We start from the raw sequence: 26,755 nt of genomic DNA, 5'->3' as shown, positions 1-26,755 counted from the left end.
TGGACAATGCCAACAAGTACGATCTTCTTTAAGAAAGATAATTTATAGAAGTCAATTTGGCGTTTATTGTTACTACTCCATAATGATAGGAATGATGAATGAAATAAAGTGATTGATGGTCTTCTAATGGTGAAATTGAGATTTTTGAGGGTGAAACAACCATCATAAAGGTTTCAATTGAAGAAATAAAGAAAAATTTGACAAGAAGAATCGAAAAAGGAGAAATTTCTTAATTTCTTAATTAATCAATAATTTTAGATGACAATCATCGTTAGTGTCTCAAGATATGATCGAAGACTTCAACCAGTTATCTAATAACGCATGAAAGTTCTAGGATGAAATTACAAATTGATGATAATCAAGAAAGATAAAACATTTGATGGGAAAGGGAAAATGTGAAATTGAATTTTTGTTCAGTTAGTTGAAAGCTGTTACAACTTTATTATTTATACACAACAGATTTGCTACTTAACAACAAGTTTAATCAACTAATCCTAACTTAGTCAACTCTAATTACAAATGCTATCTCTATTTAACTTAAGCTTCTTCATGCTCCTAACGTGCGTGATGTCACATGCTCCTCACGTGTGCAGCTTCATTTCTGTCATACAGCATGCCTTCTCAACATTTGCAAAATAAATCATCTGTTTAGTATCATACTCGGGACATGGTACGAGGAAAGCAAGATGGGGCGTAGAGGAGACAAAGGCCATGACCATGAGAGAGGGGGAGAGGGTCACAATCGGCGGAAGTTGCAAGGAAGAGACGGGGAAGGGAGGGGCAGTGGGCCCTACCCCCACGCGGAATATGATGTCATCGTTTTTTGCTGCCTTTATTTATTATTTACTAACAACTTCTGCTAATAATATTAGTAGGATCACCAATCTCTTTATATTGGTGCTGTCAAAGTTGCATTTCAACCCCAACAATCAAACCATTCAAGAAAAGGACTATTCTTGGCTTTGTTTTTGCTTTTACTTTTGGATCAAGCGGTCAACCTTTATCTTCCATAGCCAATACTACTTTAGTCTTCCTTTGCTTCTATTCCGTGTATTAAAGCCCTTCAACAGTAATAATACGAGTGAATACCAAACACCCACCCTTTTTTTTCCTCTGCTCTGACCTTTCAGACTTTCCATCCCTTCCCTCTCTCTCTTCTTTTCTCCTTTTCTGTGTATTGGGTGCATACACGCACACACTCGCGAGGAAGAAAACGCATCAGGGAATTTTACTAATTCTTATATGTTGAAGACATGAGCAGAAGTTCATCTGTTGCAGGTGCCTCTCGCCCTGTTAAAGAAGCCGGCTTCTTTACCAAGATCAAGGTAACTCTCTCTTTTTCTCTGCCTACCTGCTGTTTAACTTGTAATTCGATTCAATTATCTTCTTTCGGATTTGGGTTGACTTGAGTTACACATATGAGTTGGAAATAAACGTCAGATTGTTGCCTGCTCATTGAATTACATGATGATGATGTTGATGTTGTTGTTGTCTGTGAATTTTATTTCTGGATTGCAGAATGTTGCTTGCCTCAAGTCATCTTCTTCAGACAAAGGAAAAGGTGGAAAAGGGAAAAGTAAGTCATCGAGTACCAAAGTGTCCCACGGATTCCACTTAGTCGAAGGTCAATCAGGCCATGATATGGAAGATTACCATGTTGCTGAATACAGAAAAAAGAGGAATCATACGCTTGGATTGTTTGCAATCTTTGATGGTCACTTGGGGGATCGCGTGCCCACTTATTTGAAAGACAACCTTTTCAACAATATACTCGAAGAGGTATCGTTTCCTTACCATCACATCCCTTTCTTCCAATTGCTTCGTTAGCTCCCCTTCACCCATGTGAATGTCATACAGCCAAATTTCTGGAAAGACCCTGAGGCAGCAATAAGGAATGCATACCGCTCCACGGATAGGGTCATATTGGACAACTCTATGCAATTGGGGCCAGGTGGCTCTACTGCTGTAACTGCTATTGTTATTGATGGCAAAGATTTATGGGTAGCAAACATTGGTGACTCAAGAGCTGTTGTGTGTGAGAGGGGCTCTGCCAATCAAATTACCGTGGACCATGAGCCGCATGCTGAACGAAGAAGGATAGAGAAGCAGGGTGGCTTTGTGACTACTCTTCCAGGTAATAGATATATATATATAATTACGTTTTCCATTTATCACTTTCTGCACTAGGATCATACCAAACTGGTTATGCCACATCTACAAGATTGACAGCAGGCTACATCAATGTATTTGTGATTGTTTAATTAAAAAAATATTTTGATGATGAAAATGTGATTCTTATTTCAGGAGATGTGCCTAGGGTTAATGGCCAACTTGCGGTTGCACGGGCTTTTGGGGATCAAAGCCTTAAAGCACATTTAAGCTCAGAACCTGATGTCAGACATGTTCCCATAGACTCGACTATTGACTTTGTAATACTGGCTAGCGATGGATTATGGAAGGTCAGTTAAATAGGTTATTTGTTATAGCATTTGATCTCCATTCTGCATCTCTAGGTTCGGCTGGTGCATGGAGCACCTACAGGCTGTAGCAATTGCACGTGTTAAGTTGTCTGTTGAACATAAGAGCTGGATACATTTTTAAAAGAAAAAGAAAATAGAGAAATTGGGGGAGGGTGGGGATGGTGGACTGCAGCCCTGGTTCATCTGAAGAAGAAGAGGACATTGGAGAAACAAATAGAAGAACCAGAGGGAGAAGGTTTAATTCCATTATCTCAATTTCCAATAATCTCAATAATTTATAATCTGAAACCTCCTGAAAGTGAAATAACATAGGTGACTATAAACTAACTTTAAAACATAATGGAAATGCTAAATATAACAACCAAATGCTCTAGCACTCGGAAAATAAGCAATATACTGGTTAATATAATATAGCCTAAATAATCTAAAAATCTGACATCTATATCTGTATAAACTTTATAACTAATAAGTTATAAAATTACAAGATAAAATGATTAGTAGTTTAATCCGTCAAATAACTCTGTTTTGTCCTTCATGTATAGATTACTTTTTGCCCAGGGGTAAAATTTTGATGCATTAATCATTTGGAAAACCATCTCAAAATTTTCCTTAATAAAGATTAATACAAGATACTTTCTGCTGACCTTTCTTTCCGTACTTTCAAATTTTTGAAATGAAATATTGAAACTGCTTACTGCTTGGTGCATTCTTAGGTAAAGGGTCAGAATTTTCTTAAAGAATAGGCTCTCTCTTTTTGATTTTGATTTTGATTTTTTTTATTTTGGGTACAGACTTAATGGATAGGATGGATTATTGTGAGTTTTAAATTTTAGGGGGTTGGGTGGGAGTTGGACAATGAAGTTGTCATTTAGTATTCACTTAGCTTCTTTGTTATGATGCAAATTTTTCTAAACTTGAAACTGGGCTGCACGTGTGTGCACATGCATAAATACATACAGTTATATTTAGTTGATATCTTAATTTGAATCTTCCGTTCAAAAAGCTATTAGAGAGAGAAAAAATTTCTGCTCTTGCTGAAATAGTTAATTAAAATCTTCCTCAACAAAGCTTTTTAATGATCTCAACTCTGTTTTGTTTATTAATCTGAACACCTGATCTTAGACAGACCTTAATTCATTGTAGTTTTAATTTTAAGAGATTTCTTCCACAAGATCCCTTGTCTAAGTCATTCATAAATCATTCCTTTGATGTAACTGTGAGAGATAACTTAAATATCTGGTCAATAGTAAGACAATGCTTTCTTGCGAGTGACTTCATTAGGTTTGATTTATAGCGTTATCCACCAAAAGCACCTCAGTAGTGAATAATATAGATGTTATTACAGTTTTTGAGTCAAAGTAGCTGATAGGACTGAGAAAGACTAGAGAATTGCAGTCATCTGTATTTATGCTTCACCAATTTTAAGACAAGTTCCTCAACCACAAACATATCATAGGGGATTCTTGATTTGGCTGATTTCCTCTCTTTCTCTCTCTCTCCATTTGTTGTAGAATTGGTGGACAAGCTATGCTAAATTCTGAAGACAAATGAGCATTGTTGTTTTGTTGAATATTTATTAGTTTATCTATGTACAATTGAATAACCAACCTACTCCAGGGAATAAGTTGCTCAAGTTTGAGCTAATGATTTATATAGTTGCTTAAGCTCAGCGTGAACTTAGGTCAAGAGTTCAAATACTGAAGCTTAGCATGTTAATTGCATCAACAATTTGAGATTGGCTCAACTACGTATCCATTGTTGAATAGATTGCGCTCCACATTTTTTGATTAAGGTAGAGTTCAATTTTAAAACTTTAAAAACATATAATTTTACTGGAGTTTAATTGAGAAGAGATACCATTCTTATCTGTTCATGAAATAATTCAATTTTAGTTTTTTTTTCTTTTATTTTTATGAAAGAACTCTTGCTTAAAATATTGTCCAAATTTTAGTTGGATGACATGTCAAATATTTGATTGGTTAATATAAGAAAAAAGTTTTCTGTTATTAATTTTTAATTTTTATTTTTCTGAGTTTGACCATTATATTATGAACAAGTTTGAACTAGTCTCTTAACAAAATGATCACATAAATAAATTTGATATGCTCAGAAGTTGTATGAATTCACTTTGTGAAACAATAGAGAATTTAGGCCCCCAAGGAGACATTTATGTTGGAGTGAAGCAAGAGCATTCTAGAATTTTTCTAATTGTTTATCTAGATATGTTTTCCTTTATGTTTACTGTTTTACTATAATTATTGGTTTGTAATTATGTTTTTATTTTACTAAGTGGTCATGTGTATCTAGCACGTGATCTCCTAATGAGTTTGAATGGCTAGGATTAGATGGGGCTTATGTATTTTTAAGGGCTAGGAATAGAAATTGCTATAACCCTAGATTAAATAGTCTTTTATACTCATTAGGCAGCTGTATTATATTGGATTGTTTTCTCTTAGAGGTTCTACAACCGTAAACCCTAGTTATCTTGTTCCTACTTCAATTTTACATCAATTTTAGCCTTTGTTTGGTTTTCTTTCATTGTTTTGGTTTTCTTTTTAATGTTTTTTCCTCCACACTGCATCATGGAGGTCCCAAGTTCAAATCTTCAGAAATGGGTGGTGGGGTGCTAGGACCTTTTTAGAACTTATGGCACAAAGTGCAAAAAACAAAAGGCATAATGCTTAAAAAAACCCTGGAACTATTCAAGAAAATTCAAATATGTTCTTATTTTTCTATTGCATTTAATCAAGTCGCTGTACTTTTATTTTGGATAAAATAGACCCTTATGACAGACTAACATTAGTCAATATGCCACTTATCATTTTTATGTCCACGTGGCGTTGAAATGGCATTAACGTGATGGGTGAAAATGTCATGTGGTCATGTCATCATATCACATCAAACATGTCATGTTATCATTCATCATAACATGTCAGTATCATGTAACAAAAATTTAATAAGTGACATTTTGACTAACGATAGTTAGCAACCATTAGTCATAAGAGTCTATTTGGCCTAAAATAAAAGCTTAAGCGCTTGATTGAACCCAATAAAAGAATAGGGGCTTATTTGAAGTTTCCTAAATAGTTCAAGAGCTTTTTAGATATTATGCCCAAAAAAAAAAAGATTTAGCTTTTTACGTAAAAGAAATTAATTGTTTAGTCCACTTATTTCTAAAAAGAATAAACGTGCATAAGAAAAGATTTGTTATTCTATTAACTTTAAAACATAAAATTGTATTAATAACCCTCAAAAGTCAATTTATTCTATTGCTTAATGTATTACAAGGATATAGCATTAGTACAATTAACTTAACTAAAAGCACCATCAAACTTTAGCTCTAAGTTCCTTCACTCCTCAAACAAGAAGTTACTAATTATTTTGTACAAACCATTGCTATTTCATTATGCTTTCAAAAGACACATATATTGTTGTTTGTCAATGATAATACCACTAACTAAGGGGTGCTTCTTTCTTTCACCTTTTGCCTTTCAAGGCATTTGCATTGGTAGAGGGCCTCAATTGGAGGTATTTGCCTGTGCTGGATTTCTCTGTGCCTTGACAGCACTTTTCTGAACATTGGTCCCCCTGTCCCCTCGACAACATTGAATATATGCTAAGGCTCCTGAAATACAGATCCTAAGAATGAAGACTTTATTCTTTATTTTGAAAATTTGCCCTCATGAATATGCTATTGCGGTTTTTCCTCACATACTCTGGAGTTTTTGGCGAGGGTCATGGGTGTAACCCAAACCCTTTTCCCCTAATTATTGGTTAAAACTAAAAATTAGTACTAGCAGAATTTTTAAGTTTTCAGTTAAGAAAGTTAGCACTGAAGTTGTTTTATTAGCTTGACAGCTGTAGCAATTTACAATTGAAAAATGCATAATATGTTATAATGGGATATAATGTAATAACATGAGTTGGTCACATAGCACTTGGAGGAGACGGCTGTGGTGGTGATGGTGACAATAGTTCATGTTGCTGCTAGGGAGTACACTTGTGGTTGTTGTGCTGGTGTTAGTTTTACTAATTATGGTTGTGCTGTTGACTATATTAGCAACTAATAAGTATTAAGGTGGTAGCTATGCTTGCTGTGGTAATGCTGATGTCATGGTCTTTTAACATTTTACATGGTTTGGTTGTGTTTGTGGTGGTGTGATGGTTGCAATGTCAGCTATGGTTGTTTGACATCCTTAAGGCACTTAATGCTCATTATTTTTCAAGCCTTGAGGGATGTTGGGTTGGATTAATAAAGTTGAAATCAGAGCACTTGGGTTATCTAGTCCAACAGATTATCTTGGCATGTGTTGATGGTGAAGACACTTCAACATGGACCACTGTAATGAGAAATAGGTTTGTCTCATCTAACAGAATAACATCATCTGAAACCACCCTCTATATTAGGATTTGCTTGGTAGGAAGGATGGGAAATTTTTTTAATCTAACGGTTAGGTTTCATAACCACCTTTCTATTTTGTAGCTTGACCATTGGATTAAAATTTTTTCCTTCTTACTTTCCATCCTCCCAACCAAGCAAAGCCTTATTGTGCAACCTAGCTTTTGCTTTGAGATCTTCCTACCATTTGGCTTTGCTTGGTTTTGTGAGCAATATTTAATAAAAAGTTGGAAGCCAAAAGAAAAAGTTGGAAGCTTCTGTTCAGTCCATGCTTCCCTGTGTGTTAGATACATGGGTGGTCATTTTAAGGTAGTGCTGTGAATGACAATGTTCTTCATCAGGTAGCCTGTTGCTGATTTGATTGTTTGTTGGCAATTGAGATTGGTCTTTCAGAGGATAAATGGGGATTGGGGTCTAGGGAGGGTCAGATTGATCTTTTCTTACACAGAATGCAGTCATTGGAACTTATGTGCAGGGAATATGATGCAGTGGGAAGCAGAAACAAGAAAAAGAAAAGTATAACAGTTAAACAAGACCAGAATAAAGGCTAAAAATTGATGATTGATGTAAAATCAAAGTTGGAACAAGATAACTAGGGTTTAGGGTTGTAGAACCACTGAGAGATAATATTCTAATATAATACGTCTGCCTAATGTGTCTAAAAGACTACCTATAATAGGGTTCAGCAGCTTGTAATTCTAGCCCTTAAAAACAGATAAACCCCATCTAATCCAGCCTTTCAAACTCATTATGAGATCACATTCTGGTCACTTGATCACTCGATCACATTCTTAGTATTAAAATTTTGTACTTAAGTGTCAATGTCAAATTTTTTTTTTTATCAAACATCATCTTAAAAATCCATTTATAAATAAGTTTGTACTTAACTTTTCAATATCAAAATTTTTATTTTCAAACGCCACCTAATTCGCTGGATTACAAATTGGTATGCTATGAAAGGGTGGAGTTTCTTCTTTCTGTTTTACTAGTCATGTTCATTACTACTACAAATAGGTTACTTAGCAGACCTTTGGAAGACTTCAGTTTTTTTTTTTTTTTTGGAAACTAGGAAGACTTCAGTTGTTACGAAGGCATCATTTTTTAATGTTGACTGAAGGGGAAAATTATTCTTTCGAAAGAACCCTGGAACATCTTATTTATATATCAGCTAATCTAGTTATTAATCGTCATTTATATGTTTAACTAATGATGGAAAGTAAGTTAAGTACATTTTGAGTGGTGGAATCATTTAACAAATATATGGAATGTTTATGTGGAAATGATTGTCATGTGTATCCATGAACGAAGCCCTGGGGTGATCCTCTTTTTCTGCCCTGCAAAAATTGATTATATTTTTCTAGATCTTGGTTGGTTTTGCAGCCAAGACTTATTTGAATTGAAAGTGATATAACATATTGTAAATAGGTATTAATGAAAATGATTAGGGCTTCTTTATTTCTGGGTTTGCTGCAACTAGCCCAGGCATGAATACTGGTGGTGTTCTTTTATGTTGCAAGTAATCCAAAAATAACTTGTTTGATTTGGTTGGCAGGTTATGAAGAATGAAGAGGCAGTTAATTTGGTGAAATCCATAAAGGACCCTCAAGCAGCAGCTAAACGATTAACGACTGAAGCATTGGCAAGAAAGAGCAAAGATGATATATCATGCATTGTAATTCGTTTTGGTTGACGCTACTAAGGCCGAAGCTTTTGTTGGCATTGTTCCTCCTGAACTTTCTGTTGGTTGGTTCCATTGGAAGGTGTAAATAGGGGAACTCTTTGAGATGGAGAGCTTCATCTATGTGGTACATGTCTTTGTAGGGATAGTGATGTCTGAGCAAGTTGAGATAGCAGTGTGATGCATTTTTTTGTTCCCCGGGACATTCCTCATCAATCCATGAACAGGTTTGCATATCTAGATGCCCCGGGGCTTGGGTAATTCTATCGTAAGACCTGTGATTCAAATACGAAAGGTAGAACAGAGATTGATTCTAATCAGGTGTGTATACTGTGTGGATAGAAATAAAGGCATGATACAAATACTTGCATGTACTATATACATATTTAGTATTTTGTCGCCGGCTGTTATGTGAAAACCACCACCATTATAATCACTTGTTTTCTTTCTATTTTTTGGCTAGTAGAATAGATTGCAAGATGATTGAGAAGGTACATAGTATTCAGCCAACTTTGGTTAATGTAATGCCTGATATTTTACCAGCTGAATTATGGGATTTACTCCTGTTGTTAGACCACAATTGGCAATTGAATGGTGAATGTCATGGCATTAATAACTAGTAATTGAGTCTTGCAGAGAGATCTGCCAAAAAGAAAAAAAAATTAAATGTTCATGGTGCAAGGGCACGTGTGGGGATCAGATCAATAATTGTATGGTAACTTTTATTTTCTTTCAACCTTGGGCCTTTGGAGCTACTTTCTGCTGTGCTTAGTTATGATCACTCTTTTGCGTTACACTTTTTATTTATCACCATATCTGACTAAAAATCACAGCAAAACCGAGCTATCAGGGAGAAATCACAACAGACCTCCGCGTCCCAGATCTGGCATGTGACCTACCTCACATGCGTTCTAATGAGTAATGATGTGTTGGACAGTTCATTAGTTGTTGTTATATCATCAATTATCACCAACATCCATCAACTGATTGCTCCTCTCCCCACTCCTGTCTGCATTTATTTACTTTGAGATCTCCCAGGGCCAAGTCACATCTTTTCCAAGCTTTTGCTTCCAGGATTTAAACTTAATACAACTTTCTTGATTCTAAACAATTTTGCCTAACTAGTACACGTGCCACTGTTCCTAATCAAACTCAAATAGGACAAAGACAAGTTTATTTGCTCAATATTCTTGACTTTTACAAGAATACTGAAAAACAAGGCGGATGGAGAAAGTAAGCTGTATGTATCGTCAATCCTGACTTTGGATCCATACATAAATTATACACAAATTTCTCACCGCATTGCCCGTATAACAAATATACATACTAGCACAAGAATACAAAAGAAAGAAATAAAATATAAATTATCATATATATATATATATATTTAGAAAGAAAAAAAATAGTGCTCAAGCTGAACCAAAAAAACACACAATTAACATGCGACCCACTCATGGTTGCACCAAAAGAATTTGAATTACAACTCAATGGCGCGCAACAGCATTCCCTTAGTAGTAGGGAATAACGGGGGGAGGAGGAGATGCGTACGATACTCCTCTAATTGGTGGAAGTGGTGTGCTTTCAAATGAGGGTGGCGGAGGAGGAGACGGAGGTGGATGTGATGGTGGGGGTGGGGATGAATATGAATAGTGTGTTGATGGGGGAGGAGGGTTTTGATGCTGTGGCGATGGTGGGTAATGCCATTGATGTTCAGGTGGTGGGGATGGTGTTGGATGGTGATGACCAGGTGCTGGTGCATATGGTGATGGGGTTGAGTGGTGGCTTGGCGGTGGTGGTGGTGGTGATACTGGAGTTGTGCATTCTGGTGGGGGTGGTGGAGGAGGAGGGAGAGGATGACATGGCTCATTGGGTGGTGGATGATGATGATACTCTACTGGTGGAGGGGGGGACTGAGTCCCCTGATGCTCGTGAGATGGCGGAGGGGAAGGTGTGTATTTCTCCATTGGTGGTGGAGGTGGAATTACTGGCTGCCCCTTTGAGGGATAAGGAGGTGGAGGTGGCGTTCTATGTTCGTAGTGCGGTGGGGAATACTCAACCTGAGGTGGCGGCGGTGGTGGCGTTGATTGATTAGGCATGGGAACATAATGAACCGGTGAGGGTGGAGGTGGTGAGGGTGGTGTATTGTAGTAATGGCTTGGTGGTGGTGAGTTGTAGTAATTGTTTCGTGGTGGTGGTGGTGTATTGTAGTAGTGGCCTGATGGAGGTGGTGGGGGTGATTGTTTGGGCCCATACTCAACGAGTGGAGGCGGGGGTGATTGTTTGGGCTCATAGTGAACTGGTGGAGGCGGCGGCGGAAGATGCGTCTTGGGTGATACTCTTTGACTAGGGGGTGGTGGAGATGTAAAGTGGGAGTAATTCGGTGGTGGTGGAGATGGTGGGGAATGCAAAGGTGGCATTGGTGAAGAGTGCGATGATGGTGGTGGTGGAGGATGTGATCTGGTGGAAGGCGAAGACTTTGAAGAAGGTGGTGGTGGGGATTTCATAAACGGCCTTGTCGAACTAGATGGACGCGGTGCGGGAGCCCTAGGAACAGGAGGCCTTCTAATTGGCGATGGGGAACTGCCACCGCCGCCGCCTCCTCCTCCTCCGCCAGAACTTCCACCACCACCACATTTGAATTTGCTGCAGTTAACGGGCCGAGCGGCATTCGAGGAGCATTCCCTGGAGGATCTCTGACCCTTCTTGCCAGGAATGCAGTTCATGGTACCATTTGTCACCTTTCCGCCACCAGATATTGCAGAGCAACTTGGTGGTTCTCCGGTGAAATAATTGAAAGAGTAAGTAAAGTTTTGCAAGTTGGGTAGCTGGCACGCATTGGCTGGAATCACACCCGTGAAGCTGTTGTGGGCAACATTCAGCTGCTCTAAGCTCTTCATGTTGCCAATGGTGGACGGCAAAGATCCCTGGAGATGATTGAAGCTCACATCAAAGACGGTTAGTTCCGTGAGCATCCCGATCTGTGGAGGCAAACATCCAGTAAGATTGTCGTTCATGAGGATGATTTCATTCAGCGTTTTGCCCATCATCCCAATGCTTCCAGGAATGCAACCTCCGAGATCGTTGTTGGCAAAGACTAGCACCGAAACGGGAGAGTTTCCAAGATTCTCAGGAATACCAAATCGGAACCTGTTATCGTTTAAGAAAAGGGCATCGAGTTGCTTGTCGAAGAGCTTGGAGGGAACGGACCCTTCAAACTCATTGAACCGAAGATCCAAGTACTTGAGAGAAGGCAGAGACAGAACCACATTGGGGAACTTGCCTACAAAACGATTGTTGCTCAAGTCAAGCTCATGAAGCAGCTTCATGCGGCGAAAGCTGGCGGGAACAACACCACAGAAGCGGTTGGAGTTAAGGTGAAAGAGTGCAAGATCGGTGAGGCGGCCAAGCTCTGGAGGGAGATAGCCAGCAATGTCGGCGTGATTGAGGTCTATGCCGGCGACAACTCTGATTTTGGGATTGGAAGGAGAGGGAGCACAGTAGATTCCCATGTAAGAGCAGACATCAGGGCCATCCCAGTTGGCTGTGAAGTTGAACGGGTCTGAAAATATGGCCGACTTCCAAGCTTGCAAAGCAATGTAGGCTTCACGTAGCCTTGGGTTCTCAAACCGCAGATTTGGATCCACTACAACATCCAACTCGTCATCCTCACCTGCTGCAGAGCAGATCTGGGAGAGAAAAGAAGTAGAAACAAGCAAGAAAAGAATGAAGAGGAGGGCAGGACGAGGAGGAGACATTTGCGAGTGGTTTGCACTAGAATGGCAGAGAGGGCCAGAGAGAAAAGTCACATGAAGAAGAGTGTTTGTGTCATATGAGATATGCCCGTCTCCACATGGTTTGTTTTATATTTTTCCTCTGGGGTGGGGGAGTGGTTTCCCTTTTAGTTACTGTATCTCGTTTATTTCTTGGATTGAGTTGGTCAGTTTACCTTAGCTTCGTTAACTGTTGATCTTAGGATGGAAAATTTGCTTTGTTTTTCATACCAAATACAAGTAACCCCACTAAACTAAAATCTTTTAAAGGAACAAAATGATGACATGCTGGCACGTCTCCTTGCAAAAGATGTAAAGATTGATGGTTGAATTAATGTTGGATGATTCGTTCAGCATGACCTTCCTTCTTCAAGGACGTGTGAGCCACTGTCTTTGTCACTTTCCCCAGCTACCACGACACGGAGAATTCAACATGGATTCACCCATTTTCACTTTCTCTTTATGTTTAAAATACCATCCATCCAACCCTCCCCAATCCCCTTTAACAGACCATATTTACTTGGTTTAACTGAACCCATCATTACTTTTTACTCTTGCCTACAATTATAGTACCATAGTGTGGCTGGAACTGTCCAACTTGTAATGTTTGTGGAACAACAGAGCAGGCTTCGTATATTTTACCGAAAAGCATATGATTAGAGTGCAATTTCTTCTGTTTTCTCGTTTACAAAAAGAGATGGGCTGGCAATGGGAATCCAAGCAAAGCAAGAATGCGCGGTGCAAGCAAGGAGTCAACCGCAGTGATGCGGGGCACAACTATGATATAATAGCTCCAGTCTCCATTTAAAATATACTAATAATTTGTTGCTAACGAGAACAAGGGAGGATTCATCAACGTTCACTGCTAAATTCGATGCACCATAACTAAGCTGTTTTCGAATTCTTGATTAAAATTTCTATTTAAAAGTTTTGGTTTTTTTTTCTTTTTCTTCCAAAAAGTAAAGATAAAAAATACATATAAGAAGCATAGTGTTAAAATATCACGACATATATCTTTTTTTTTTGAAAAGTATCACAACATATATCTATGGCAAAGTTGATTGATAATAAATAAAATAATTCTTATATTTAAGGATAACATATGAACCACATGACAGGAATTTCATGTGTAGAGATACTAAATCTATTGTTAATGTGACATAGTTTGAGATGGTAAAAGATTTTTATTTTTCGAGTTTTGTCTTATCCTCACTCGATGGGAGTCAATACTTTTTATTTGAAAATCGAAGATTTGGTGAAAAAGAGTGTTGAAAATGATGACTTGGTATCGGGTTAAGACATGTTTGGATTGAGATAAAATATAGTTACGTCTAATTATAAAGATAAAAGGGTCCATGTACCAATCAATCATGCCGAGCTAGGCTTGCAAGACGTTGGGAAAAGCCAGACTCGCGCCTATGTCCAACTTGGCCATTTATATATTATATTATATTATATTTATTATTAAAAATGTTAAAACAAATTGAAAATATATAATTGTAAATAAATGAAAAGGCTGCTGTGCTAAGATATCCTAAATTATGGAGGAGGGTAAAAAAATTTCTTTTATCATGGTTTTAAACAGAATCAGTTTGGTTAAGGTTGAGGGATAAAGGGCAGGGGTAGTTACTTTGTACAATATCATGATGGATGTAGTAATGTCAATGGGTTGCCGAACAGGAAAGGAGTGGGTGATGACAAACGAGATGGGTTTCAAAAAGATGAATAGGAATTCCTGGTGTAAACAATAAACAAATACTAGCAGCAACAGATTGTGGCATTAGCTGCCTGCCAGTGCCAGACAGAGAGAGAGAGAGAGAGACAAGTGGGTCCCATTCTAAACTGGCTGCACGATCTTTGAGACTTTTTCTAATTCGAATCTTTTTTTCAAAGTGAAACCGCGTTTGGCTCTTGCCTCCTCCTCCTCCTATTCTTTCTTTTCTTTTTCCTATTCTCATCGTGGGCATTTCTTCACGACAAAATTATTAAAATAAAATGTTTGGGACGGATCCTTTTACTGTTTTCATTGTTTTTTTCTTAATCTTTTCATTTTGTAAATAATGTATATTCATAATAATTTCATCACATAGAGACAAATAGTCAATCATTATTTAACTGCAATGCTCTATTCATGTAAAATATTAACCCAACCAATATGGTAATATAAAACGAGAAAATTTTTTTAGTTTTTTAAAATAACATATTTTAAAAATAAGCTTTCAGATAATTTTAACTGTTTTTAGCTACGAAAATAGATTTTGGGACAAAAATGCCCTTAATGAGTCATCTTCGTTGACGCGCACTCTCAAACAGACAAAAAATGAAAAAATAAATATGCAAAGAATTTACGAACATCTAATTTTGTGCAAAACAAAATAATGTTGCATGAGATGATTTTTCAGAGATTTCGAACATGACATTCAAATAATAGGAGAAGAGTGATATTAAACCGAACGAGAAACCGATCATGATGAATTGAAAGCTTGGAGAATGATGTGAAACCAGAAATCCTTGATACGGTGGTGAATCGAAAGGGGAAAGATGTGAATCCAAAGCACGAAATAGTCGTGCTATAATAGGCCATATGTGACACGACTGTGGTAGGGCAGGGTTTAGAGTTTGTGAAACGACATGTTAGGAATGTGTGAACGACATGGTGGGAATGTGTGACACGACAGGGTTCAGAGTTTGTGACACGGCATGGAGGGAATCTGTGACACGACAAGGTTCAGAGTTTGTGACACGACATGGAGGGAATCTGTGACATGGCAGGGTTCAGAGTTTGTGACATGCCATGGAGGGAATATGTGACATGCCAACATTTAGAGTTTGTGACACGCCATGGAGGGAATCTGTGACACGCCAGTGATCAGAGTTTGTGATACACCATGGAGAGAATTTGTGAAATGGAAGCGTTCAGAGTTTGTGACACGCCATGGAGGAAATCTGTGACATGGTAGCGTTCAGAGTTTGTGACACGCCATGGAGGGAATCTGTGACATGCTAGCGTTTAGAGTTTGTGATACGCCGTGGAGAAAATCTGTGACATGGCAGGGTTCAGAGTTTGTCAAACTCCATGGAGATCTGTGACACGGCAGGGTTTAGAGTGTGTGACATGGCATGGCTTGAACATGTGACACGACATGGTTTGAAAAAGGAAAAAAAAAAAAGGGCAAATAACAAGGAAACCGATTGGACTTCCACTAAATGAATTCAATGAATAAATGAATATTTATAGAGGAAATTGTGAGGCCATTTCATTTTAATTAAATATTTTTCAGAAATCGCAAACGACTGTGTGAAGGAACTTAGAAAGTTTGATTTGATTCAATCCTCATTCACAAAGGTACCCGAGTGTTCGACTTTGTTCTTTGCAAGTTTAACGACACCACAGCAACAATGTTGGTTATTAGTGAAGAGGTCAATTAGTCTGAAAATAAAACTTTTAGAACTTTCTTCTGTTTGTTAATTTTTTACTAGGTTTGTGTGATATGTTTGTATTTTTTCAATCTTTTTCAATTGTTATGTTTAAACTGTTTTTTTTTTCCGGTTTTATGGTCATACCAAAGTTTTGAACTACAACAGATATGGCGTGTAGTGGGTTAACTACTTTTGGGGTTTTTTAGCGTGTCACGACATTGGTTATTTTAAGGCAGTTCGTGTAATGAGTCAGTAATTACACTAATTGGCGTGTCACACGCCATGGGTATTTTAGGCCAGTTCATCCTTACAGTAATTATAATGATTGGCATGTCAACGTTGGCATGTTACAACATTTGACTTGATACGCATGGCTGTTACAACATTTTACGTTATATTCATGGGCGTGTTACAACATTTTACGTTATATGCATGGCGTGTTACAACACTATGGGTTAACTACTCGTGCATGTGTGCCATGTTTTGCAGATGTAGTTCAGACAGTATGAGGATCTTGACAATTTGCTTATTGTGCCGAGGGAGAAGTGGGTGTTCAATGTCGTTATTAACACCCACTGTAAGTGATCGCAACTGTATTACATCAACAAGACTCTCCAAGAGAAAGGGGAGTACAATGCAGTGAAGCGTACGTGCTTCGGAATGTTGCTGGACGTATATCCACAGAGCTACTTCTCTTCTGTTCTCCTGCACAACATCATGATTCGTCGAATCATTGTGACAGATTCAATGAAGCATGAGCTATGGTTTGCCATTGGCAAAAGCAAGGCGAGCATAATAAAAGCAAGAGTTTTGCCTTATCATCGAACTGAAATTTGGTCGAATGCCCGATGTGTTCACACGATACTACGAGGTTGTTACGGACGAAATTCATAGGCGATACTGGAATGGGCAACAAAGCGTTAAGTTGCAAGCGTTGCTTGATACGTTCCGAGAAGGTAAACTTTCAGTGACCGAGAGATGCGACCAAGATGGCACTCATCTTGATCGCGAATAACATTTTATTTGGTCAAGACTACCGTAGACGGGTGACGCCTTAGCTTTTGTCATTGGTGGAGGACATCAACGCTTGGAATGTCTTCCCATGGGGTCACTATGTTTGGAGGCTAACCTTGGACTACCTTTTGAAGGGGTTCGAAGAGCTTGCCTCGAATGTGCATAAGAATCGTTTACGGTACAACATTTACGGATCTGCGTGGGTGATACAGGTACTGTTACGTAACATTTTTTATTTTCCTTTTGACATAATAATTTATGGTTACACTCGTTTATCATTTACGGTATGATAATAGTTACATTTGACTTACAGTTCTGGGCAATCGAGGCAATTCTGGCCTTGCGAAAGATAGTTGCCCTTTTTGCTCCAAAGGACAACGTCTACCCACGCATGTGCAAATGGTAATGCAACCAGAAGCCAAAAGACTTCTACAAGGCAATTGAGATGTTGGAGTCATCTCAGCAGGTGAGTGAATAGCTACTAATTTATGCTGTGAATTTGTATAATAATTTTCTCTAAAATTTAATCACAATCCCTATTTTGCAGTTGTGGGAAGTTGAGACCTTGGAGCCCACCCCTGATGAGGCCAGTTGGGAGTATTTTGTGGACATCGATGTCCCGTTATCTAAGGGCCACCAACACGTGCCAATAAGGCACATAGAGGATCGGGCATGTCACGACCCGGTACTCCCTTCGAGCCCGTGACAACCTCCGCGATGTCCCGATAGACATTCATCACTCGGAATGCCAATCGAAATCCCGTAAGGCTTTAATATCAGTTTCTCATTCCCCCTGTGAGTAACTGTTGCTAAATATCATGTTCTAAAAGATTTTAAGTTATTTCCAACTTAAAACAATAAAAAAATGATTTCTGTCTCACATGGGCATTTTGGTCATTTTTCCTTGAAAATTTCGAAACTAGGTAAAAATGTAGTATGCAAGTACAAAACACATAATTCATAATCAAAAATAAGTTTAAACATCTAAAACCTTCATTTGAAATGAAATTATGATTATTTGGATATAATAAAATAAAATAAAATAAATATTCAATAAAATATTCTATCTTTTATAAAACAATATTTTTAGAGTTATACGTAAATAATCTTTGCAGCATAAAAGTAAAATAAATTCATACATACTGTAATACAGTAAGCTAGAGTATTTAATTTAATTTACAATAACCAATGGGCCTTTGACTAACCAAAAGTAAGGAGGACTGTGAACCTATAGTTTGGAGGATGCAAATCCGATAGTAGCCTCAATGAAATCAGTTATCTACAGCCTATTCTGAGCATGAAATGGGTGGAAATGAGGGTGGTGAGATTATATAATCCTAAGTGAGTAAACAAACATTATTCAAAATATCTAAAGTCGAGTAAATGGAGACGATTAAAATATTCCATCTCAATATGTATTTCATAACATAAATATTCATTTCATTTAAATAATCAACATGGCTTATGAGTATCTTAAAAGCTTAGCTCCTGTCAAAATCATTCTCGAAAATACCTTGGTCGAGGCATCTAACCGAGTCCGCCAAGACTGTTAAAAAGTTTCGTATACACATAAACATATTTTTAGTTTGAAAAACACAGCCGTTCCTTGGCGTTAGCGGAGTTCATCATCACGAGCTGGTTTGGCCTGACGTGAACTCTAACCATACCTCAGGAGATACCCTACGCGCCTCTCCGACCGAGGTACATATATAATCGAATTTTGTGCCCCTCTAATAGGCTGATCCACAGAACCCGCCCACTGCAGCAAGCTAAACCCACCATACAATAAAAATTCAACAACATGACATGGCAATTTTATTATTATCCAGCTTATCAAGGCAAACAACAATTTATACATTTCAACGCAAATAGCAATTCAGCCATTCATGCCAATATTGTCATAAGCTAATAAATTAGAAGCATAAATTCACAATACATCAAATGGTCTCCAATTACTCTATTTGCAAAGCCATCATTCAATTTCAAGACAATTTATAAAATCATTTTATTTAAACACATTTTGTTTATAAAACCTAAAAATTAACCATTTTACTCATTTTTCATAAAATTCACAAAATCGAATAAAAAGACCACTTTAGATAATTAAAATGATGATAAGGTTACTCACTATTTCGAGAGTCGAATTTCTAGACTACTTTGACTACCGATCATCGATTACAATTTCTTTGCCCTTAGCGGAGGATTCACCACCTAGACATGATGCAAAATCAAGCAATTTACTACATTGGTGCTAAACCGTTATAAAACTATATGGATGCATGAAATGGAATGCAAATTGTTCGGATTATCGTCTAAACACAGTGTTCGCCTAATTCGATCTATCATTTAATTAATTGGCCAATTCAACTCCAATTAACTCCATTTTTCTTCCAATTCTCCAAACCATCAATCACAAATTCAATAGCATAAAATTTAGCAACATCACCTTCACATTTTCCTTTGGGAATTTCAGCCATGATGGGTGCATCAATACTATAATTTTTCCTACTTGATTTTCTCACCGAAATTCATTATTTTCTAACCAAATCACTTGAAATAACAATCAAAATCATCATCAATATTCCACATGGAGAATTCAGCCATTGATGGGTAATGGGAGAAAATGAATTTTTCTTGTTGGTTTTTCATGCTACACATCACTAACTAACTAAAAACACTAAAATACATTGAAATCTAACCAAATCAAGCATCAAAACTCCTCCCCCCATGTCCGGCCAGCAAGAGACCCATCATGATTTCATATGATTCAACCATGGAAAATCAAAAAGAATGCATGGGAAAGGTAGATCTCAAGCTTTATTGAAAAAATCTTACCTTTTTCACTTGTTTCCTTGAATTTTCACACTTTTCCTTTGAATTTTTCCACCTAGGGTTCTTGTTCTTTCTTTGGCCGGCCATAAGAATGAGAAATAGGCTGATTTTGTGCTGATTTTAATGCTAAATAATAAATGTATATAAACTTGACACATGTCACCATTCCATTGGTCCATGTGTCATACTTACCCATTAAGCAATCTCTCTCCACCACTTAAATTTCCTCAATTATCCATGATAATATTGGGTAAAATCCATGTGCTGGACAAGTGTTGGGTGGTGTAAAATTATAATTTTGCCCTTGGGGTGGCAAAATGACTATTTTACCCCTATGCTCGAAAAAATGTCAGAATTAAAATTTTTCACTTCTCAAACTCAAATTATGTTCTAAATAGTCAATCTTGATCAAAAACTTCTTCCAACATTCCAATTTTTAACCTCAGGTGGCAAAATGACCATTTTGCCCCTAGATCATGAAAATTCTAATTTGACTCCAAATCGGTCCTCGAACTCCGAATCACCATTTTAAGTCATTCTGAGGTTTTAAAATTCTCAATTTCATCTTAAAATCTCTATTTGGTCTAGTTCGAGGTTTAATTCAACTTAGTTGCACCACTAGGTACACTGCCGACTTTTGACAATTTTTTCGGGCTTTCCTAGTATGCAAGCATATTGTCAATCACATGAATGATATGGTAAGTATTTTATAAGGTCAGGCTTGACATGGCAGACTGGGGCTTAGGTGCAAGGGAAGAAGGAGAAACTTGAAGTAGAAAAGAGCCACTAGTGCCATGAAGCGGAGGTACCGCCGTTACTGGAGTCAATGAGCTGTTGGGCCTCGAGTTGATGGAGGAAGGTGATGACCATGGCAATGGCAGTGAAGAGCAGGTAAGGACGGTTCTAACGGTTTGTGTTCAACAATTCCATATGTGATTATCGAATAACATATATGTGTTTGCAGTTGGACCATACACAATAGCTTCACAACCACTAAGAGGTCCTCCTCAAACTCATAGTGCTAACGATGAGCTGGTAAGGACGATTCTAACGGTTTGTGTTCAACAATTTCATATGTGATTATCAAATAAGATATCTGTGTTTGCAGTTGGACCATGTGACGACAGCTCCTTAATCATTAAGAGGTCCTCCTCAGACGCACAATGCTAACGACCTATTGGCAAGATCGGTTCTAACGGTTTGTGTTCAACATTTTCACATATGTTTATCAAATAACACTGTAATTTATGTTATTACAGTTGAGGGAGGCGACGACAACTCCTTAACCACAGATCGGTCTTGCTTAATTGCACAGTGGTGACGAGCCGCCTGTAAGGATACTAAAGTTCTAACGGGTAATGTTCAACAATTTCATTTATGATTATTGAATAACATAGTAATATATGTTATTGCAGTTGACCCATTCGATAAGAGTCAATGACAGAGTAGTCACGAAGCGTCAGTTGCGATGGATCATGCATCAGTATAAAAAAGACATGTCGAAGCTGAAGGCTTCAATTCAATAATTGACTCTGTCGATGCAGACGTTTGAGGACCGTGTCGTTGCTCGGATTCTAGACGGCCTGAAATCACAAGTACGTTATTCTATCTTCGCTCATATATTGGTTGTTTACGTTTAGTAGGTGTAGTTCTAATTTTTGTTCTCTGTTTATGGTTTGTGGTATTTTATGAGCTAACGGATTTTCCCATTTGTGTCGTTCTGTAGGGCGGTCTTTCATCTCATGATGCTGGTGAGGACCATGATGATGCTGATGATGGGTAGCATGATGAACTTGGTGTTCACATTCGCGATGACGTTGTTGGTACTAACGGAGACCTTGTTCCTGAGGTCGATTCAGATGATGCTATGGTAGGGGTTGTGACCCTTCAATCAGATGATGTTGAAGGAGACCTTGTTCTTGAGGCCGATTTGGTTATCAATGCATCTACGGGAGGGGAGGGGGACCTTCACTCAGTCGTGGCTGAAGGAGAGCATCTTCCTCAAAACACTCCTGAAGCTAGTAGGTCACGGTTGTCATCACCAAAGTCATCTACTGTCCATCATCATGCAACACAAATTTCAGACCCAACTAAGCGGGCACAACTAAAAATGGTGAGCAAATACAGGGCAAGCTCGAATGTTGACCCCTCATTAAGCCGTTGGGGTGTAAAGAGCACAATGGTTGAAGCGTACAAAGCTTTAAAGAAAGACAAGTGTGCGAGGTAAGCTCATAAATAACATTGCAAATATTATTTTTTAATGAAACATTAATCCACCAAGGCTTTTCAAACTCATTTTGTTACATATGCAGGCATAACATCGAGATCTTAGGGGATTAAGAGGCTAACTTTTTCACAACATTAGAGGATCTCAAAGAAAAAATGAATAGTGAACAAATAGACGCATGCCTCAGCGTACTTTGTAAGCAAATGACAAGGCCAAAGTCGAAATTGTACGCTACCCGTGCATGCGTGGTTGACACGATATTCTTCGTAAGTTTATTTGAAAAATTTTCAGTTATGAAAATACTAAGTTTTTGATTGCATTAAGTGTAAGCTAATGTATACATGCTTCACAGGACACCATCCATATGCTACACACCACATTTCTAATTGAAGATGCCCGGTTCACTATGGAAATTCCAAATGAGTTGCAGGGGTACGTGGAGGGTGAGAAGTGGACATACAATAAAAAATGGGAAGATGTCAATTTCATCCTCACCCCTTGCAGTGTAGGTGGGCATTGGGTGGTAGCGAAGATCGACTTGGTGAGGTGGACGATCAGGGTGGTGGACTCCGCAAGAACTTCGGATGCTAAGGATAACGGAGTGCGTCCGGCTCAGATGATAACCCTTACGACAATTATGCCAATCATCTACTACCAAGTCGGTTATTTCAATAAAACATGTCAGAAGACACGGGATTTAACGTTGATGCCATTGTAAATTCATTTGCCGAAAGCTAAAGTGCATCGACAGAATGATACTGTCAGCTGCGGTATATTCATGATAAAATACATTGACGGTATTTCGCAATCGACATTAATCAGAGTTAAGTAGAATATGATTACAAATATGCGTAGCCAATACGCTCTAGAAATTTTTTCCAATAGTTGTGAGAGCGAACCTTGAACATATCGGCCCTTGTTTGTACATTTTTTTATATATACAATTAATTTAATTAATTTTAATATTCGTACATTTTATACATTACTTTTTCTTTCTCAATTCAAACATAGTGCCTTTAAATTAATACTACAACCACGTGGCATGTCATCCCATTGGGCCATGGCGTTTCAACCTTAAATACTGGAATAAGTCAGCGTGTCACGCCAAGTATCTGTTTCCACTCAGCATATCACTACAATTGGGGTGTGCTGTGTCACCACACAATATTGCAAGAAGTCAGCGTGTCACCATAGAAATCTGCATGCACTCAGCATGTCACGCCAAGTATCTACTTCCACTCAGCGTGTCACCACAATTAAGGTGTGTCCTGTCACCCCACAACACTGCAAGAAGTCAGCGTGTCACCACTAAAATCTGCATGCACTCAGCATGTCACGCCAAGTATCTACTTCCACTCAGCGTGTCACCATAATTAAGGCGTGCCGTGTCACCCCACAATACTGTAAGAAGTTAGTGTGTCACCACAGAAATCTGTATGCACTCAGCGTGTCACGCCAAGATCTGCTTCCACTCAATGTGTCACCATAATTGGGGTGTGCCGTGTCACCCCACAATACTACAAAAAGTTAGCGTGTCACCACCGAAATCTGCATGCACTTAGCGTGTCACCATAATTGGGGCGTGTTGTTTCACCCCACAATGCTGCAAGAAGTCAGCGTGTCATTACAAAAATCTGCATGACTTAGCATGTCATGCCAAGTATCTACTTCCACTCAACGTGTCACCATAATATGTCATTGACATCTATTAATTACTACTTAATCTCAACCCCCACACCAGATGATCAAAACTGCCACATGGCATTTCTTTTATTAGCTTAGCATAATATATTTTTTTGTTCATTTTCATCCTTATATTTCAATTTTATTTTTAAAATGTTTTAATTTAATAAAAAATAATTATGATGATTCATAGATGAAATTTGATTGGATCATACATAAATTTTTTAAATTTGTTTGGTCAAATCATGTGTTTTAATCTTAAATTTCATATGATATGTTTTTAATTAGTCAAAAATTTTCTCTTTCTATACTTGCATCCTTTGAAGTAAACTCCTTGGTACAATATTATTATTATTTTTTTAAGTGATTGGCTTAAAGTTTTATATGGAGGTATTAATAAGATAAAATAAATGTTGTAATTAAAAAAGTACAAAAAAAAATTGAATATTAGGATTTAGAAAGCTACTAAAGTTAGATGAATTAATTTTATATCTCTTAAAAGATTTGATTGTAAGAACATAAAAGGTTAAATCAAATGAAATAGAAAGGAATTAAATTAAATCATTAATTGTTTAATACAAGTGGTAATAAAATGTGAGAAAGGGGTATGTCAAGCCCGACCTTATAAAGTACTTGCCATGTCCTTCATGTGATTGACAATATGCTTGCATACTTGGAAAGCCCAAAAAACAAATCGTCAAAATTCGATATTGTACCAAATGGTACTATTAAGTTGAATTGAGCCTTGAACTAGTCTAAATAGAGATCTTAAGATGAAATTGAGAATTTTAAATTTTTCAGAATAACTTAAAATGGTGATTCGAAGTTTGAGGACCGATATGGAGTCAAATTGGAATTTTCAAGATCTGGGGGCAAAATGGTCATTTCGTCACCTGAGGTTAAAATGTGAGAGTTAGATGAAATTTTTGACTAAGATTGACTATTTAGAACATAATTTGAGTTTAAGAAGTGAAAAATTTTAATTTCGACATTTTTTCAAGCATAAGGGTAAAATAGTCATTTTGCCACCCAAAGGGTAAAATTGTAATTTTACACCACCTAACACTTGTCCAGCACATGGATTTTACCTAATATTATCATGGATAATTGAGAAAATTTAAGTGGTGGAGAGAGATTGCTTAATGGGTAAGTGTGACACATGGACCAATGGAATGGTGACATGTGTCAAGTTTATATCCATTAAATATTTGGCTTAAAAATCAGCACATATATCAGCCCATTTCTCTTCATATGGCCGGCCAAAGGAAGAACAAAGAAAGAAAAGAAAGAACACAAACCCTAGGTGGGAAAATTGAAGAAAAAGTGTGGGATTTCAAGGGATTAAGCTAATAAAGGTAAAATTTTGTGATTTTATCTTGTGATTTACACTACCCATGCTTTTTTTTTCATTTTCTATGCTTAGAACTCAAGTTTGCATGATGAACCCATTCTGGCTGAATTTGAGAGGAGAGGTTTTGAGCATTGATTTTGCTAGATTTCAAGTTAATTAAGTGTTTTTGGTTGTTTGGTAATGGAAAGTATGAAAATCTAGCAAGGAATCACTTTGTTCTTCACAAACCCACAAAAGGCCGAATTTTCTAGGGAGGATATTGAGGCTGAAATTGATGATATTTCATGATATTTTGATCGTATTTAATGATTGGTGAGGCTAGAAATTTAATGAGAAATTTTGGTATGAAAATATGAATTTTTACCTAATGTATAGACATGTGCGATTTATGGTTTGGACTAATAAATTGAATCATATTCACAATCATTGAGGTATTTTAAGTATAATTGGAGTGTAGAAAGTGAAAGAAATCGATTTGGAATTAAATTGGAGGTTTTAGCCAATTACACCGAGAATAGTGCGAATTAGGTTGAATACCGTATTTAAACAGCTATTCGGATATTTTGCATCACATTTTGGTGCATCATATAGATTTATAGAGCTTGAAATAGTTTATGATAAATTGACACAAATTATTGAAATTCATGTCACGTATGATGTATAGGTGGTGAATCCTCCGCTAAGGGCAAAGAAATTGTACCCGAGGATCGGTAGTCAGAGTACTCTAGAAATTTGACTCCCGAATTAGTGAGTAACCTTATCATCATTTTAATTATCCAAAGTGGTCTTTTTATTCGATTTTGTGAAATTTATGAAAAATGAGTTTAAATGGTTAATTTTTAGGTTTTATAAACAAAATGTGTTTAAATGAAAAGATTTTATAAATTGTCTTAAAAAGTGAATGATGGCTTTGAAAATAGAGTAACTGGAGACCACTTGATGTGTTGTAATTTATGATTTTAATTGATGGCTTATGATAATGTGTTGGCATGACTGGCTGGAATTGTGATTTGTGAACTGTATGAATTGTTCTGTTTTACATTTACAGGTTGGGTAGTATAATATTAGTCATGTCATGTTCTCAAAATTTTATTGTATGGTGGGTTTAGCTTGTTGTAGTGGGCGGGTTTTGTGGACCAGCCTTTTTGAGGGGCACGAAATCCGGTTATATATGTACCTCGGTCGGAGAGGCGCGTAGGGTATTTCCTGAGGTATGGTTAGAGTTTATGTCACGCCAAACCACCTCGTGATGATGAACTCCGCTAACGCCAAGGAACGGTTGTGTTTTTAAAATAAAAACATGTTTACGTGTCTACAAACTTTTTAACAGCCTTGGCGGACTCGGTCAAATACCTTGGTCAAGGTATTCCCGAGAATGATTTTGGCAGGAGCCAAGCTTTTATGATACTCATAAGCCATGTTGATTATTTAAATGAAATGAATATTTATGTTATGAATTACATATTGAGATGGAATATTTTAATCGTCTCCATTTACTCGACTTTAGATATTTTGAATGGTGTTTGTTTACTCACTGAGATTATATAATCTCACCACCCTCCTTTCCACCCATTTCAGGCTCAGAATAAGCTGTAGATAGCTGATTTCATCGAGGGCTATCATTGGATTTGCATCCTTCAAACTGTAGGTTCACAGCCTTTTCTTATTTTTGGTTATTCGGGAGCTCACTGGTTATTGTAAATTAAGTTAAATACTCTGACTTACTGTATTACAGTATGTATAAATTTATTTAACTTTTACGCTACAAAAATTATTTACCGGTAACTTTATAAATATTATTTTATAAGAAAATAAAATATTTTATTGAATATTTTTATTATATTCAAATAATCGTAATTTCATTTTAAATGAAGGTTTTAGATGTTTAAACTTATTTTTGA

The 26,755-nt window shown here is 37.3% G+C and overlaps 2 protein-coding genes across 2 annotated transcripts; one reads left to right on the top strand and one right to left on the bottom strand.

Moving 5' to 3' along the window:
• Nucleotides 1–1,083: 1,083 nt before the first annotated feature.
• LOC18589524 (putative protein phosphatase 2C 44) lies at nt 1,084–9,008 on the top strand. The gene is made up of 5 exons (XM_007014540.3): nt 1,084–1,325; nt 1,519–1,779; nt 1,858–2,134; nt 2,305–2,459; nt 8,432–9,008. Exons 1-5 carry the CDS (start codon nt 1,254–1,256, stop codon nt 8,567–8,569), a joined length of 903 nt encoding a protein of 300 aa, XP_007014602.3. The 5' UTR covers nt 1,084–1,253; the 3' UTR covers nt 8,570–9,008.
• A 984-nt stretch (nt 9,009–9,992) lies between these two features.
• On the bottom strand, nt 9,993–12,413 carry LRX2 (leucine-rich repeat/extensin 2). The gene has a single exon (XM_018127518.2). The coding sequence runs from the start codon at nt 12,310–12,312 to the stop codon at nt 10,066–10,068; it is 2,247 nt and encodes a 748-aa protein (XP_017983007.2). The 5' UTR covers nt 12,313–12,413; the 3' UTR covers nt 9,993–10,065.
• Between the last annotated feature and the right edge of the window lie 14,342 nt (nt 12,414–26,755).

This window comes from Theobroma cacao, chromosome 9 (assembly GCF_053813885.1).
Source record: "Theobroma cacao isolate CCN51 chromosome 9, ASM5381388v1, whole genome shotgun sequence".
Classification (NCBI taxonomy): domain Eukaryota; kingdom Viridiplantae; phylum Streptophyta; class Magnoliopsida; order Malvales; family Malvaceae; genus Theobroma; species Theobroma cacao.
The sequence above is the reverse complement of the archived record's forward strand: the minus strand, read 5'-3'. Positions and strand labels throughout refer to the sequence as shown.

What these genes read in the sequence shown, in the direction of transcription:
- LRX2 (XM_018127518.2), bottom strand. Translation starts at nt 12,312, where the DNA reads ATGTCTCCTCCTCGTCCTGCCCTCCTCTTCATTCTTTTCTTGCTTGTT.
- LOC18589524 (XM_007014540.3), top strand. Translation starts at nt 1,254, where the DNA reads ATGAGCAGAAGTTCATCTGTTGCAGGTGCCTCTCGCCCTGTTAAAGAA. An exon ending in CTTTGTGACTACTCTTCCAG is followed by an intron (nt 2,135 to 2,304) that starts GTAATAGATATA and finishes TTCTTATTTCAG; the next exon opens with GAGATGTGCCTAGGGTTAAT. An exon ending in CTAGCGATGGATTATGGAAG is followed by an intron (nt 2,460 to 8,431) that starts GTCAGTTAAATA and finishes TTTGGTTGGCAG; the next exon opens with GTTATGAAGAATGAAGAGGC.